The following is a 16287-nucleotide window of genomic DNA, read 5'->3' as shown; positions in this document are numbered from 1 at the left end:
ACATCTCCTTACAACAATATTCTGTGAGCCTTGAAAGATCAAACAAAAACAAAACAAAAATTGAAATTACCTGTGAATAATGGATGAAACAGTGATTTTATTTTATTGGTTTCTGACTCTAACAAACTGAGGAAACAAAAGTAATCCCGTTCATGGTCTTTCTTTATACATACATTTGTTGATATTCAGTTTGTAAAGATCCACTAATAAAGCAAGGCTTATTTTGATTCTTGAAAATCATATCACCAAATGCACATTTTGTTTTGAAGTCAATTTGAGGTCAATTTGAGGTCAATTACATATTTCTCTAACCCCCCCAGTGTGTCACTCTATATGGATCATCAATCTTACAAGGATCCGTGCCGGCTGGCCAGCCACTGGACATCGAAGGAGCTTCCAGTCAAAGTCTGGTGACAAAAAATGGGCTTGTCATACATGGCAAAGATGGAAAAGCAGTGAGTACTCCTCTCTTACAGAATTATCCACACATTTCTTCATGACTGGTATGCCAGCTCGTTAACAAAGAAGGCAAGACAACCAGCTCAGTGGCCTAGTAGTAGAGTGTCCGCCCTGAGACTGGAAAGTTGTGGGTTCAAACCCCGGCCGGGTCATACCAAAGACTATAAAAATGGGACCCATTGCCTCCCTGCTTGGCACTCAGCATTAAGGGTACGAATTGGGGGGTTAGATCACCAAATGGTTCCCGAGCGTGGCATCGCTGCTGCTCACTGCTCCCCTCTCCCCCAGGGGATGGATCAAAATCACATGGGGATGGGTTAAATGCAGACACATTTCACCACACCCAGATGTGTGTGTGACAATGATCATTGGGACTTTGATCATTGGGACTTTAAGAGTTCCTTGGTACTGATACATCACAGCCATACCGTTGAACTGGTGAGACAAACGAGCATAACATGAACGTAGACAAAACATACACATCAAATACAAAAGTAAAACATGCATACCCATTTGCCCTACAAGTGAACAAACGGGGTACTTTACTTGAACTACTTAACTTCTTAACTTCGCGGTAACACGTACGAGGTCGGGCTGTTTCTTATCACGCTGTTTCATTACGTCAGACTCCCGATTCTTTAGCCGGAAACAGGAAGCACCCTTGAAGTTACTTTTGGTTTCTCTTGCAACTTTATATCAACAATACACTGCTACAAATTACATACAAATAACAAGAAAAGGAAAACAAATTCACACAAAAATAAGTTGTGCACCTTGTAAAACTTTCAACTATTGCTTGAGCTACAAGAGCTTTTTCTTAGTGGCGAAACATGTAGACTTCGGCAGTTACAACTGGCATTCTATAAGATTTTACGCTTGCTCATGCTGATCTGGCTGCAAATAACAGAGAAAAACCTCAAAGCAAAATAAAAACAATGAAAAACTGCAATTTATGCTTTTTTTTTTGCTAGGTTCTCGTTAAGAATCTTCAGTTTGAAGATGGAAAAATGATACCTGCTTCAAAGTACTTCTCCACTGGTGAAACTAAAAGTGTGGAATTAACTGATGGCGAAAAAGAAATAGTAAATGAGATGAGGGTAAGTTCATTTCCTGCAAACCAATGTTAGCACGCATGCTGTTGTTTTTCAACCCTTTTTTCTCCCCGCTGATCCACCACTGTGTTGTGAATCCAAATGAGGTGGCCTTGATTTTTTTTTTTTTTTTTTTATGACAGAACATCTGGAAGGGCATTCTCAGTAATGTCCCAGCTATTGAGGACACGACGGACTTTTTCAAGTCCGGAGCTGCGTCCATGGATGTGGTCAGGTAAGGAGATTAGAAGAGCAAGATGTTTGGTACTCATCTGTTAATGAAACAATAACCAAAATAGCTTACGTAACTTTAAACTTTAAGTCTTTAATTTTTGAGGCATTCCAATATTTTACCCGTCTATACGCCTAACGTTGAAATCGCTGCATGAATTGCTGCACTGGACTCTGTTTTATAGAGGGGGGGGGGGGGTCCACACATAAGGATTTTCTGAAAAATAGTGAAGTCGTTTTTACTCTTGAAAGGCCAATAAATAACTTGAAGCTGATATTAAGCAGTGGTTTCTCTGTCCAGGTTGGTGGAGGAGGTCAAGCAGCGAGCTGGTGTCCTCTTGCAGAATGAGGACATTTACATGGCAACCACCTTTCAGGACTTCATCCAGATGTTTGTCCGTAAATTGAGAGGTGAAGAACAGGAGGATGAACTGATCATTGATCACGTAAGTCAATCTATATATTTTTTTTCAATTAACAAAAGGTTGCAGTCTGTAATTATCGAAATAACTTGAGCCATGAGCAGTTCAAAAGATTCATCCACGTCGGGATACTGGAATTGGATATTATTTGTAAATGGAACAATAAACTAGAAAATTAATACTAAAGTAATATAGATAATTATATTATCAATATTAATCGACAACAAAACGATTATCAAAATAATTGCCTTGTATTTAAAAAAATCGAGTATTTTTTTTTACAATTTTTAACTAAATATCTAACAAAAAGCTCTTATTTCACCTTCTCAAAAGTAATAATTATTTAATTATTTCATGAAAGCAGACTGATTGATCTTTTTGGGTTTGATCACAATTTTTTTTTTTTTATATGTTCATCCTTCGCTTTCGAAGATGACCACGCGACTTCACAGTGTCCCATGTGTGTGGAGATGGCTGATGAGGCCAATCCCTGCACGGAATGACCGGCCGCAGTGGGGGCATGCCAGGGCCGAGGGCTGGTTGGGTGGGAGGGAAGAACTGTCTTTGGTTTTGCAAAGCGGTCGTTTCCGTTCCACTTCGTGGATGCGTCGCTTTTCAAAGTCTGCAACGCCGTGCTTGACTGCAGAGCGCCAGTTTGGTCGGTGTTGGGCATTGGCCTCTCAGGTCTCTGGGTGCAGACCGCAGCTTTTGAGACTGGCCTTTAGGGTGTCTTTGTACCGCTTCTGCTGGCTGCCACGAGAGCGCTTGCCAAGGTGTTGTTCGCCGTACAGAAGCCTTTTTGGAAAGCGTTCGTCTGGCATGCGGCAGACATGACCAGCCCATCTCAGCTGGGAGTGCTTGAGGATGGCATAGATGCTTTCCATCTCTGTCCTGTGGAGGACCTCAGTGTCTGGGATCTTGTCCTGCCATCTGATGTTCAGTAGCTTCCTGAGACATCTCATGTGGAAGGCATTGAGCTGCTTTGCATGTCGGCTGTAGACAGTCCATGTCTCACAGGCATAGAGCAGGGAGGGGAGGACAACAGCACAGTAGACCTTGAGTTTGGTCTGCAGGCTGAGCCCTCTACATTCCCAGACAGAGATGCGGAGTCTGCCTCATCTATATTGGCCGTACGGGACAGGGTGCTACCTAGGTAGACGAACTTTTCAGCTGCCTTGAGATGTTCACCATTCACGCTGATGAGGGGCTCAGTGTAAAGGGCTCCAGGAGCAGGTTGGTACATCACCTCTGTCTTTTTTGTGCTGATGGTGAGGCCCAAGTCAGAGCATGCTGTGGCAAAGATGTCCATGCTCAGTTGCATTTCCATCTGGCTGGATGCATTGAGTGTGCAGTCGTCCGCGAAGAGGAAGTCGTGGACTGTGGTCGTCTGCACTCTAGTTCTTGCCTGTAGTCTCCGTAGGTTGAACAGCTTGCCATCGGTGCAGTACCGCAGGTCTATTCCCATGTCCCTAAAACGGTATGCCTCTGTCAGCATGGCTGAGAACATCATGCTGAACAGAGTGGGTGCCAGAACACAGCCCTGCTTGACTCCATTTTCCACCTGGAAGGGCTCAGAGTATGCACCGTTGTCTTGGACTCGTGCCTGCATTCCATCATGGAATTCGCGGACCATGTGGTTAAAGATGTTGGGACAGCCAAACTTTGACATGATCTTCCAGAGCCCCTCACGGCAAACAGTGTCGATCCTTCGTCAGATCTACAAAGGTTGAGTACAGACCGCCGTTCTGTTCACGACACTTCTCTTGGAGTTGGCGAGCAGCAAAGATCATGTCAACAGTTCCACCACCCTGCCTGAATTCGCACTGACTCTTTGGGAGGAGAACTTCATGCTCAAGATGTTCTGTCAGACGGTTCAGCAGAATTCTGGCCACGATCTTGCCTGCTACAGACAGCAGAGCAATGTCACGATGGTTGTTGCAGTCCTGCCCGTTGCCCTTTCATTTGTATAGGTGGACGATGGAGGCATCTTTGAAGTCCTGTGGTAGCTTCCCTTGGCTTTACTTGCAAAAGAGGTCTGTCAGATGTTTGGTCAGGAGAGATCCACCAGCTGCATAGAGTTCTGCTGGAATTGCGTCAGCGCCAGGTGCTTTGCCGTGAGGAAGTCCTCTGATAGCTTTGGTGACTTCAGCTTCAGTTGGTGGCTCATCAAGAGCAGTGTTGACTGGCTCTTGAGGGAGGCGCGCAATGGCTTCATCATTGATGACTGAGGGGCAGTTGAGGATGCCGCTGAAGTGCTCAGCCCAGCGCTTGAGGGTCTTCTCTCTGTCTGTGACCAGGGTGTTGCCATCAGAGCTGAGGAGAGGGGGAGGTCCTGAAGAGGTGGGACCGTAGATGGCTTTGAGGGCGCTGTAGAAGTTCTTGTTGTCATTCTGGTCTGCATAGGACTGGATCTCGTCAGCCTTCCTGCTAAGCCATTTGGCATGCATTCGACGTAGCTCCCGCTGGGTGGTTGCTTTGATGTTCATGAGGGCAGACTGTTTTTGAGAGGATGCTGGATCACTGAGGTGGGCTCTGTGTAGGCGATGTTTTTCCTGGAGAAGATCTCTGATGTGATCATCATTCTCGTTGAACCAGTCCTGCTGCCTGCAGACTGGAGGTCCTACTGCTTTGAAGGCAACAGTGTGAACAGTGTCTCTGAATGCAGCCCAGTCCAACTCCACGCTCCCTGAAGGTTTCAGGTCTTGCAGTTTACTGGCAAGCTCTTCATCCAGGGATTGCTTCACAGAGGCGCTGGCGAGCCTGGAGACGTTCAAACGCTTTGGGGGTTTGGAACCTTGAGGCCTCCTGGGAGGGTGGATCTTGATGTTCAGCTTTGATACCAGTAGCCTGTGGTCAGTCCAGTACTCTGCATCACACACTGCCTTAGTGACCCTGACATCCTGTCTGTCCCTTTGCCTGACGATGACATAGTCTAGTAGATGCCAATGTCTTGAGCAGGGGTGCATCCAGGAGGTCCTGTTGTGCTTTGGAAGGCAGAAGACTGAGTTGGTGATCAGGAGCTCGTGTGCCGCACAGGTCTCCAGCAGGAGGGTGCCATTGCTGTTACAGCTGCCCGTGCCATTTTTGCCGAGGACCCCTTCTCAGGACTAGTGATCAATGCCGACTCTGGCATTAAAGTCGCCAAGAATGATGAGCTCATCTGCCCTGGGCAATGCAGTGGTCGTGGCTGTCAGGTCCTCGTAGAACCTCTCCTTCACATCGTCTGGGTTAGTCATCGTGGGGTCATAGGCGCTGATGAGTGTGGCAAAGTGTTTGCCAGGAAGAGGCAGGTGCAGTGTCATCAGGCGGTCATTGACACCTTTGGGAAGCACTGCCAGCTTATTGACCAAGTTGGATTTGAATGAAAAGCCGACTCCTGCGTCGTGTCTCTCTGCCTCAGTGCGACCGTTCCAGAAGAATGTATAGCCAGCACCAGCTTCTGTCAACCGACCCTCTCCAGCTAGACGGGTCTCGCTGAGGGCAGTGATCTGGATGCCATACCGGTCCAGCTCTATGGCGATCAGGGCGGTTCTTCGCTCAGGTCTTGATGTGGCGGCAGCCCTATCGAGAAGTGTGCGCACATTACATGAGCCAAAGGTGATTGGTGTCACCTTTGTCCTGTTTCCTTGTTTCTTACCGCTGGTAATTGGACTCCTGCCAACCGCGGCCAACTGGCCAGGAAGAGGTGAGGCAGGCAATTTTTGGGGCATCTTTTCTAGCCCGTTCCTCATGCCAGGAGGTAGGCAGTGCAAACCTAAATAGGGCTGCCTAGTCGCTCGGGGGGTTGCCAGAATCCAGTGCTGCCTCGGTTCACTGGACAACGACCCTATGGCCCGAGCCGCCTGCGTGCGAGACTCCACACCTGCCACTTCGCCACTTGCCCGACGCCGCAGGTCTTGGGGGGGGGGCAATTGCTGGAAGTGTGTGTGTGAAGTCATGACTTGTGCGGTGTATTGGATTTAAGTGAGGGTGGGTTGCGCAGCACCAACCTCACTCTCTCGCCTGAGTCCCCCTGTATCCAGTGGCAAGACAGAGTCAAGACGGCTGGAGATGGAGCCGGGTGCAGTGGATGGCCTGAATACATTACGAGGTGATGCATCCAGCCCGCAGCGCTCCACAAAGCTTGCTGGTGTCGCCGATCAGCCCGTTGAACCTCCGAGGGTTTCCTCCGCACTTCCTGCCGAGAGCCAGTCTATTTTTAACTATATATCTAACTAAAGGTCTTCTTATTTCACCTTCTCAAAAGTAATAATTTAATTCTTTCATGAAAGCAGACTGATTGATCTTTTTGGGTTTGATCACAATAAGACATTTGCAAACATCTGGCTAACAATTACCATCAATCCTTTGTGTGTGATATTGCTTAACTGTTTTTAATCACTAAATAATACTAAATAAACAAAAATAATTGGTTAATAAATAGCAAATGGGGAAAAAAACTTTCAATACACAGAAATAATACTGGATTTCATTCATCAATGGAACAACCAATAAAATAATCAACTCTAAAAATAGTCAATAGTGACAGCCATTCTTTTTACATATGTTAAAACCCGCATCTCTTCTTAAGGTTTCTACATTTTCCACAAAATTGGACTCTGAATTTTCCTTCCCCAATTGGTGAGTTTGGATGATGGAATGTCATCAATGATTGACCACTGTGGTCCTGTGAAACCCTTTGTGACTTGTTTGCGAGTAGGAGTCAGAACTATATAAATAATATGAACTTGTTCCTTGTTTGGCACGCTCAAACATGACGAATAAAAACTCTTGAATCTTGAAAAAATCTTGAATCTTGACTTGAAGCGCAAATGAAATCCACCCGTTTATCCATTTTAGGAGGCTGCCATTTTGTGTTGTGCTCCCGCTTGCTGTTGACTGAAAATAACATCACAGGGGTGTCCAAACTTTTTGCAAAGCGGGCCAGATTTGGTTAGATGAAATTGTATAAGGGCCAAATATTCGCACCGACATTCCTCGAACCATTACCAATGTAAATGAACTTGTAAATATGTAACTTTATCTTTTGCTGTCTGCAGATAGGTTGATATTGCAAATGAGAATCACCATCATCATCATCATCATGGGTTTAAAGTCCGCTTTCCAGGCACCGCTGGGTTGGACTGGATTCTCGATATGGCTTTCTTCCACAGGGAACGGTCCATGGCCATCTCGTGGTTGATGCCGAGTGCCTTCATGTCGGCTGCCACGGTCGTCTGCCAGGTGTTTTTAGGCTGGCCACTGGGTCTTGTTCCCTTTACGTTATACGACATGACTTTCTTCACCCAGTCGTTCTCGTCCTTCCTCACTACATGTCCGTGCCGTCGCAGTCTGCCTCTCCTCACCACATCCACTATGGCCTCCACTCCCATCTTCTTTCTCAGCTCTGCACTGGTCTTTTCCTCCCTCATTGACACACCACACATCCATCTGATCATCCTCATTTCTGCTCTGTTTAGTTTGTCTTCATGTTCTGTTTCCTCACTTCCGTACGTCATACCACTTCTGACGCAGGCTGAGTACACTTGGCCTCTCATCTTCAGGGATGGGGCCTTAGATGTTAAGAAGGGCATGAGTTCCCTGAATTTCTTCCACCCGCTTCTCACCCTTGTGGTCACTGCTAGGTCCACCCCCCCATCAGCGTTAAGCATGTCTCCAAGATAGCAGAAGTTGTCCACCATCTCGTATATCTCCCCATCTACTACGAGCTCCTTTTGCTCAGCTGGGTCTGCTTGGGCGACTTCTCCCCTGCACCGCTTGTATTGGAAGGTCTCACTTGCAGCTAGTAGGCTGCCTTTTACTCCGCTGCATCTCCGGTGTACCCATCTCTGACAACCCTTGCACCGGATAGAGTTAGCTTGCACTCCCTTCCCGCAAACTCCACATGGCCATGCTCCTGACTGCGGTATCATTCCCAGGCCAGCACCACCGACCATGACCTTTGATTTTGCTGCATTCACCTTCATTCCTTTCACTTCCAGGCATGTCTTCCAGGCCACTAGCTTCCTTGCTAGGTCTTCTCGACTGTGAGCCATTAATACCAGGTCATCCGCATAGAGCAGCTCCCATGGTAGTCCACCGCTCACTTCCCTCGATACCACATCCATCACGATAGCAAACAGTAATGGGCTGAGCACTGATCCCTGGTACACCACTACCCTTACTTCAAACCCATTACTGTCGCAAACTCCTGTTCTAACAGCTGTGCATGCTCTGCAGTAGAGAGCCATCACAGCCTTAACCAGTCCCTCTTCCACGCCCGACTTCCTTAGGGCCCACCTCACCACCTCCCTTGGCACCCTGTCAACCGCTTTTTCCAGGTCAACAAAAGCGAAGTACAACCTCTTCCTCTACTCCTGGTGTTTCTCTTGCATCTGTCGGGTGACAAAAATTGCGTCTGTTGTACCTTTACCAGGCATGAAGCCATACTCCATCTCGTCCACCTCTACCCGTGACCTCACCCTCCTTTCTAACACCCTCTCTCACAGCTTCATACCATGCTCCAGCAGCTTTATAGCCCTGTATGACCCGCATGCGAGTGGGTCCTCCCTCCCTTTGAATAGAGGCACCAGGATGCTTTTTGTCCAGTCCTCCGGAATGTGCCCCTCAGCGATTACACTGTTACACAGGTCAGTCATCCACTGCACACCGACGTCTCCCGCTGCCTTTAGCATCTCTGCCACCACTCCAGATCTTCCAGCTGCCTTTCCATCCTTCATGGCCTTCATGGCTTTCCCCACTTCTATTTGCGTGATCGGGCAACATTCACCCTCCGCTTCGTCGCATCCCACATCTCCATCCCAGTCATTCTCCACATTCAGCAACTTCTCCATGTACCTTCGCCATACTTCCTTCACTCCTCTGTTGTCTGTCACGATGTTGGCATCCTCATCCTTCACACAGTTTGCACCGGTCACATCACGCCTCTCCTTAACCATTTGCTCCGCTATCTTGAAGAAGCTCTTTTGTCCTCTCACTCTCCAATTCACTTGCAAATTATTTCCTCTTGGTCTCTTGGGCCTCCCACACTGCTGTCCGTGACGCCCTCTTTGCCTCTACATACCGTGCTCGGTCTGCCTCCCTTTTAGATTTCTTCCATACTTTATGGCACCTCCTCTTCTCATTCACCCCTCTTTCGACGCTGTCATTCCACCACCATGTCTCTCTTTGTCTTGCTTTACCCTTTGACCATCCGCACACCTCCTCTGTAGCTCCAAGCAGAGCCTTCTTCATTGCCTGCCACTTGCCATCCACACCACCCGACCCCATCATCTCCTCCACTTCTTCTGCTATTTGCTCAATCTTCTGCCTGAACTCATTTTTATTCCCTGCGCTATGTAGCTTCCACACCTTCAATTTGGGAGGATACTTGTTAGCCCCCACCTTCTTGATTCGCAGAGTTAGGTCTCCGACGACTCTAGGCGATGCTGAGACACACACTCTTCTCCGGGGATTGCCTTGGCATCCCTGACCAGGATGCGGTCCTCCTTTCTCACCATGATGTAATCTATTGTGCTCTTGGAGCCACCCGAACTGTATGTTACTAATTTGGCTTCGTCCTTCTTGAAAAGCATGTTGCACAGCACCAGCTCCAGTGCGTCGCTGAACTCCAGGATCCTCTCTCCTTCTGCGTTCCGCATACTGTACCCCTGTCTCCCATGTACCCCCTCAAAGCCATCTGACTCCCTCCCCACGTGTCCATTCAGATCACCTCCCAGAATTATAACCTCATTCTGGGGGATCCCTGACAGCACCATGATGGCCTTGTGCCAGAACGCATCCTTCTCGTCCTGACTTATGCCATCTTGAGGGGCATAGATCGAAATTACGTTTGTCAGGCGCTTCCCAACGATCAACTTCACAAAGATGATCCGCTCATTTACCCTGCTAATGCTTAGCACTTGATCTATCCACTTTTCGGCAATAAGTACTCCGACACCACCAGTCCCTTCATTGCAGCCTTGCCAGAAGAACTTGTACCTTCTGCCGATTGCACCCAGCATCCTTGCACTTCCACCCTTCCCTCTTGACTCCTGGACACAGTAGACATCCACCCTTCTCCTGTGTAGAGCCTCAACCACCTCCCCCGATCGGCGTAACATGCTACCGATGTTCCATGTAGCCACCCTAACACGTGCCTCCTGCCCGTCTCTACTCCGGTTCAGGCCTCCCCGCAGTCCATCGGGCTGAGGGCCGTCATATAATCTACCTGCGGTTTGGCCTCCTTCTCCATCATTCTTTTTGTCGTAGGCTGGTGAAAATGCCCACGGAGTACTTAAGGCTGCACCCCGCCTCTCCTGTGTTTGTCTAGCCATACTGCGAATATTTTGGAGCAAAACCTTTTACAGTCGGATGCCCTTCCTGACACCAACCCAAGGGGAAATTGATTTTCTGTAGGGGTTGACTCCCTTAGCCCATTCCTCTCCCAAGGAGCCCACTAGGCAATGGTACTATTTAACCCATAGTTGAGGCTGGTTCGTAGGCACCAGGGCGTGTCCACACACCGGTGGGTCTGCGTGCCGCACGTCTAGGGGCCAAACCTCCTCCGAGTCCCTTGTAGTTTAGCCTGGGTCTGTGTTGGTACCCAGTTACCATGTGTTGCCGCATGGAGGCACTACATAGGGCTTGCTGTTAGAGAGGCTATGTACTGGCAGGGAGAGACTTACGCACTCGGCTCTCCCGTTCGCATACTGCTAGCCAGCGGTAAGGGTTGACAGTGAGAACTGACATGCACTGGGCACTCCACCAACACACTAGACGCATCACAACAACCCGACTTGGTCTTATGAAATCAGACACATTAGAATCTATTGTCAATTGCACTACCAGAAAAGTTAAAGATTAAAATAATAATACATTAAATACAAATGAACAATTTAATGAAAGTTAAATGATTTTCTATTAATGTATTAAGTTTGTTTTATTATTGTTGTTATTGTTGTATTAACGAGAAGGGTGATATTGGTTTTTCGACTGCAGTAGACAGGTCAAGTTGCATCATGTCAGATTTTTAATCCAAATTAAATCATTCTCCATTTTATCTTTTTCATTTCAACTTCATACGCAACAAATTACTTCCTAATCACAAAATAATAATCCATAGTTGTTTTGTTGTCTGCGATCACTGTGAGTGGGCGACGCAGCCGCGTAGTAGTGTGTAAAGTTTGCGCGAAGTAGACAGCTCTCACCAGTAGTCCGTGTTTTTTTTTTGTTTTTTTTTTGCCTTTCCCTGTGCTTGCAGCGTCTCTGATTTTAGCGTCGCCTTAGTTAGCGGCTGTCGCTGACAGCCAGCGAACATGGAATGCAAACTTGTTTTACCTCAGAGACATAGATTCAGTTCTTCACCTTGTTATGCCCTCATGGTCCCCAAATGTGCGGACATTTGAATGAGGAAGTGTCTGTGTCACTGATTATCTTGCAAACGGACACCTGTGTGCGCGTGGACTGGGAAGGGACGGGGGGGACACACTCGCAACCGATCATGAGCGCTGGCTCATGTGCGTGTTCCCGTTCGGACGAGTTTCATTTCTGTGGCCCGCTCTGGGGTGCGCAGGTCCCCGCGACAGTGCCAGCGGGCCAGTTATTATTGATTTTATGTCACAATGCTTCAGGCCGGTTTAAATTTCGACGCGGGCCGGATTTGGCCCGTGGACCGGACTTTGGACATGCCTGTCCTAAGGTCTCAGAATGTGAGCATCATATGACCTAGGGCAGGAGTTGGGAACCTATGGCTCGCGAGCCAGATACTTTTGGCGACGGTAAAAACGTTATTAAAAAGAATACATTAGTACAGTCAAAAAATCCATCCATCAATCCATCCATTTATCCATCCATTTTCTGAACCGCTTTGTTCCCACGGGGCTCGCGGGCGTGTTGGAGCCTATCCCAGCCGTTATCGGGCAGTAGGCGGGGTACATCCTGAACTGGTTGTCAGCCAATCGCAGGGCACACATAGACGAACAACCATCCGCAGTCGCACTCATACCTAGGGACAATTTAGAGTCTTCAATCGGCCTACCAAGCATGTTTTCGGGATGTGGGAGGAAACCGGAGTGCCCGGAGAAAACCCACGCGGACACAGGGAAAACATGCAAACTCCACACAGGGAGGGCCGAAGGTGGAATCGAACCCGCACCCTCCTAACTGTGAGGCGGACGTGCTACCCAGTGCACCACTGAGCCGCCCCACTCAAAAAATCGTTGGTCTTAATTAAAATACATGCATTTAACTGTATTTAACCTTTTTTTTTTTTTTTAAATGGTATGGCTCTCACGGGAAGTTATTCTTAAAAAATGGGCGTTTATGGCTCTGTCCGCCAAAAAGGTTCCCGACCCCTGACAGATGGTGACCAGATTTGGGTTTCTGACACCTTTTATCGGTGGGTGAGAGTGCCAGAGTGGGCATCGGGTGTGGGCGAGTGGTTAGACTACTATTGGTGAAAATGCTCGGGGGGGGGCTGCTGGTGTGCAGGACAGCAATCGAACAATGTTCCCCGGATATTTTTTTAGGTCTCAAAAGTAGGACATGTCTGGTCACCCTAATATGACCAAACCCAGAAACCAGATGAGCCGCGACAGTTGTAGAGTTGAAATGTAAACATTCAGTTGGCAGTAGTTCATCAAGACTGACCAGAACTGATTGAAATCACTGTCCAACAGATGCAGTACAGGCCACCAGAGTTGAGAAAATCCCACAGAATAAAGGTTTCATTTCCCAATGACCTGATGTTTACTAGAGTTGGGGGGCATGGCTTGAGGCAGTTCCCCAGAAAGCCAAGGGGGATGTTTGCGGCAGGTCTGAAGTTCCATCAAATGGATTTAGGAACCACGAGGGCATAACAAGGTGAAGAACTGAATCTATGTCTCTGAGGTAAAGCAAGAGTTTGCACTCCATGTTCGCTGTCTGTTAGCTACAGCCGTTAACTTGTTTGTTGGTCTGTTCTGTTTACATTTGCAAGCAAATTTTGCAGCCAATTTGGCACTTAGCTGTCAACAGAAAACTAAACTACATCACAGTTGCTCAGGGATCAGATTACGACCAATCATGGCTCACCTGTTTTCTAAGTTTGGTCATGTGACCCAAGCTGAGTCATGATTTGCAAAACAAAAGCTAATGAAAGTATTTATCTTACCTGCTTAATGTGATATATATATATATATATATATATATATTTTTTTTTTTGCTTCTGAACCTCAACCTCACATCAGGACAGTTATCATGTGTATCTTTGTAAAGCACAGTTGTTATCCCAATAATTAATTAATTAAATTCAATTAGTACTAGCAATAAACATTCTTTTTGGCAGTTCAATAAAGCTCAGTAAATCTCGACACCAGGTCCTTATTATCGAGCCTCCATTTGTAGAATCAGCAATTTTTACAGTTGTGGTTTGTGGTTGATTTATGATTGATATTATAAGCCTGTTTTTTTTTTGTTTTTTTTTTTAATCAGGTAACCAAGGAAATTAACAGCATGACTGTGAAAATGCCACACCAGTGTTTTATCAACGGCTCATTTGTGGATGCTGAAAATGACAAGACCTACGAGACCATTAATCCAACTGATGGATCTGTAAGACATCTGAGGAAAAAATAATCATCGGTTCTTTTTCCATTCAAAGTACTACATGGACTGATTCTGCTTGTCATAATTTTTGACTAGGTAATCTGTAAGGTGTCTTATGCTTCAGTGGGGGATGTGGACCAGGCCGTGGCAGCTGCTAAAGCAGCATTTTATACTGGGCCCTGGGGCAAGATGAACCCAAGAGACAGAGGAAATCTACTTTATAAGTAAGTAGTCCCAAAAGGATTAATAGTGTGTCCTGATAGTTATTAAGAAAACCATGACTAATGTGACGACTGACACAGTGAAACATTACACATTTAAAAACAAATAATGTGGCCTGAAACAGTATGCAGGAGTGGAATATTGAGTGTATTAATGGTGATTAGATGATGATAATAGAAAAATATTTTCTGAGGATGCAGATTTTATAAAAACATTGTCTATGTATTTTTTTTTCTTTTAAATAAGAGCAAGATATACCGTTTTTTTCATAGTTTTGGGGGGGGCGACTTACTCAGGAGCAATACTCAGGAGCGACTTATACTCAGGAGCGACTTACGTGTGAAAATTTTCACACATTTTTACTTCATCATTAACATATTACTTACGTACTTACTAGTATAGTTGATCAATTCGCATGTTCTTTTCACTTTAAACCGCATGAGGGCGCACTATGGCTGTGGAGTAATTGGAGCCTCACTGACAATGAGTTCGATTCACTGACTTCCGGAGTCGGGAGATTTAATGATTTGGACTGACACAGATAGTTCGATAAACTTGTTATTTATGTTATAATTATTTGACATATAGTTTATTTTGAGTAGCAACGTGTATGTTGTTAAACTTCAGTAGTTTCCGATTGTCTCGCGAGGCCGTGAAGGCAGCAGGGGTGGGGGAGACGGGAAGAGCGATCCAGGGTGTGTTGGCTCATATGTCGAGCTCTTGTTTTGTGAAATTAAGAGCTGGTTACCAATTCCACGTCTTGCCTGGTACTTTGGTAATGCTGCAATATAGTTATACATATACGTAGATCTGTGGAATAATTGAAGCCGCAACTGACAACGGGGGTGACGTCAGCGGGGCACGTAGGTCTGGAACAACATCATAATATTTTTTTTTTGACACAGAGGATGAATATTCCGATGGATTTAATTATTTGGAGTGATACGTTAAAATTGTTGTCCATAAAACATTTATTTGATATATCTAGTCTGATGTCAGCAGCACACGTAGTTCCGGCATCAACAGCTGTGTGTTTTTTTTTTTTTTTTTTTTATTGACACAGAGGATGAATATGGATTTAATGATTTAGAGTGTCACGGGTGGTTTTTTAAAACTGTTGTTTATATTACATTTATTTGATATATCTAGTCTGACGTCGGCGGCACACATACCGTAATTTCCGGACTATAAATCGCGTTTTTTTTCATAGTTTGGGTGGGGAGGCGACTTATACTCAGGAGCGACTTATATATGTTTTTTTTCACAAATTTTTACTTGATCATTAAGACATCACTTACTTACAAGTATAGTTGACCACTTCCCATGTTATTTTTAGTATAGTTGATCACTTCACATGCTTTTATATCTTTATCTTGAACATATTCAAAACAAAAAATAGAGAAAACATCAAATAAAGCAATTAACACTTTAAAGCACCATATCCAAGTCCACTGTCTGCTGTATGTACACTTGCTCCATTTTTGCTCCTCTTTATTATTATTATTTATTATTATTTGTTTATTTATCATTTATTCAACACTCTTATTTATTCATTGTTTGTGCCTTCTTGGGTTTTTTTGTGTTGCTTGTATGCATATGTGTACTATCTCACCGAGGGATAGTGGGAACGTAATTTCAATCTCTTTGTGTGTCTTAGTATATGAAAAAAAATCGACAATAAAGCAGACTTTGACTTTGATAAAACAACCAAAAAAAATTATATTTTCAGACGAAACTGGATTTTTTTTTTATTGACACAGAGGATGAATATTCCGATGGATTTAATGATTAAGAGTGTCACGGGTGGTTTGTTAAAACTGTTGTTTATATTACATTTATTTGATATATCTAGTCTGACGTCGGCGGCACACGTACCGTAATTTCCGGACTATAAGTCGCGTTTTTTTTCATAGTTTGGGTGGGGAGGCGACTTATACTCAGGAGCGACTTATATATGTTTTTTTTCACAAATTTTTACTTGATCATTAAGACATCACTTACTTACAAGTATAGTTGACCACTTCCCATGTTATTTTTAGTATAGTTGATCACTTCACATGCTTTTATATCTTTATCTTGAACATATTCAAAACAAAAAATAGAGAAAACATCAAATAAAGCAATTAACACTTTAAAGCACCATATCCAAGTCCACTGTCTGCTGTATGTACACTTGCTCCATTTTTGCTCCTCTTTATTATTATTATTTATTATTATTTGTTTATTTATCATTTATTCAACACTCTTATTTATTCATTGTTTGTGCCTTCTTGGGTTTTTTTGTGTTGCTTGTATGC

General features: G+C 45.3%; 1 protein-coding gene across 2 annotated transcripts in view; it reads left to right on the top strand.

Moving 5' to 3' along the window:
* The window catches only part of aldh1l2 (aldehyde dehydrogenase 1 family, member L2), a 55686-nt gene that overhangs the window by 20495 nt on the left and 18904 nt on the right, over positions 1–16287 (top strand). For both annotated transcript variants that reach the window (XR_015855306.1, XM_088366451.1), the window contains exons 7-12: positions 321–455; positions 1431–1556; positions 1694–1785; positions 2083–2227; positions 13655–13774; positions 13865–13992. Coding sequence is in view for 1 of the 2 variants with exons in the window: in XM_088366451.1 (XP_088222577.1) it covers positions 321–455; positions 1431–1556; positions 1694–1785; positions 2083–2227; positions 13655–13774; positions 13865–13992 (746 nt within the window). In the remaining variant the exon portion in view is untranslated. The remainder of the gene's footprint in view (positions 1–320; positions 456–1430; positions 1557–1693; positions 1786–2082; positions 2228–13654; positions 13775–13864; positions 13993–16287) is intronic.

The sequence above is a fragment of the Syngnathus floridae genome, chromosome 22 (assembly GCF_059516105.1).
Source record: "Syngnathus floridae isolate MCC-2025c chromosome 22, RoL_Sflo_1.0, whole genome shotgun sequence".
In the NCBI taxonomy this organism is placed as follows: domain Eukaryota; kingdom Metazoa; phylum Chordata; class Actinopteri; order Syngnathiformes; family Syngnathidae; genus Syngnathus; species Syngnathus floridae.
The sequence above is the reverse complement of the archived record's forward strand: the minus strand, read 5'-3'. Positions and strand labels throughout refer to the sequence as shown.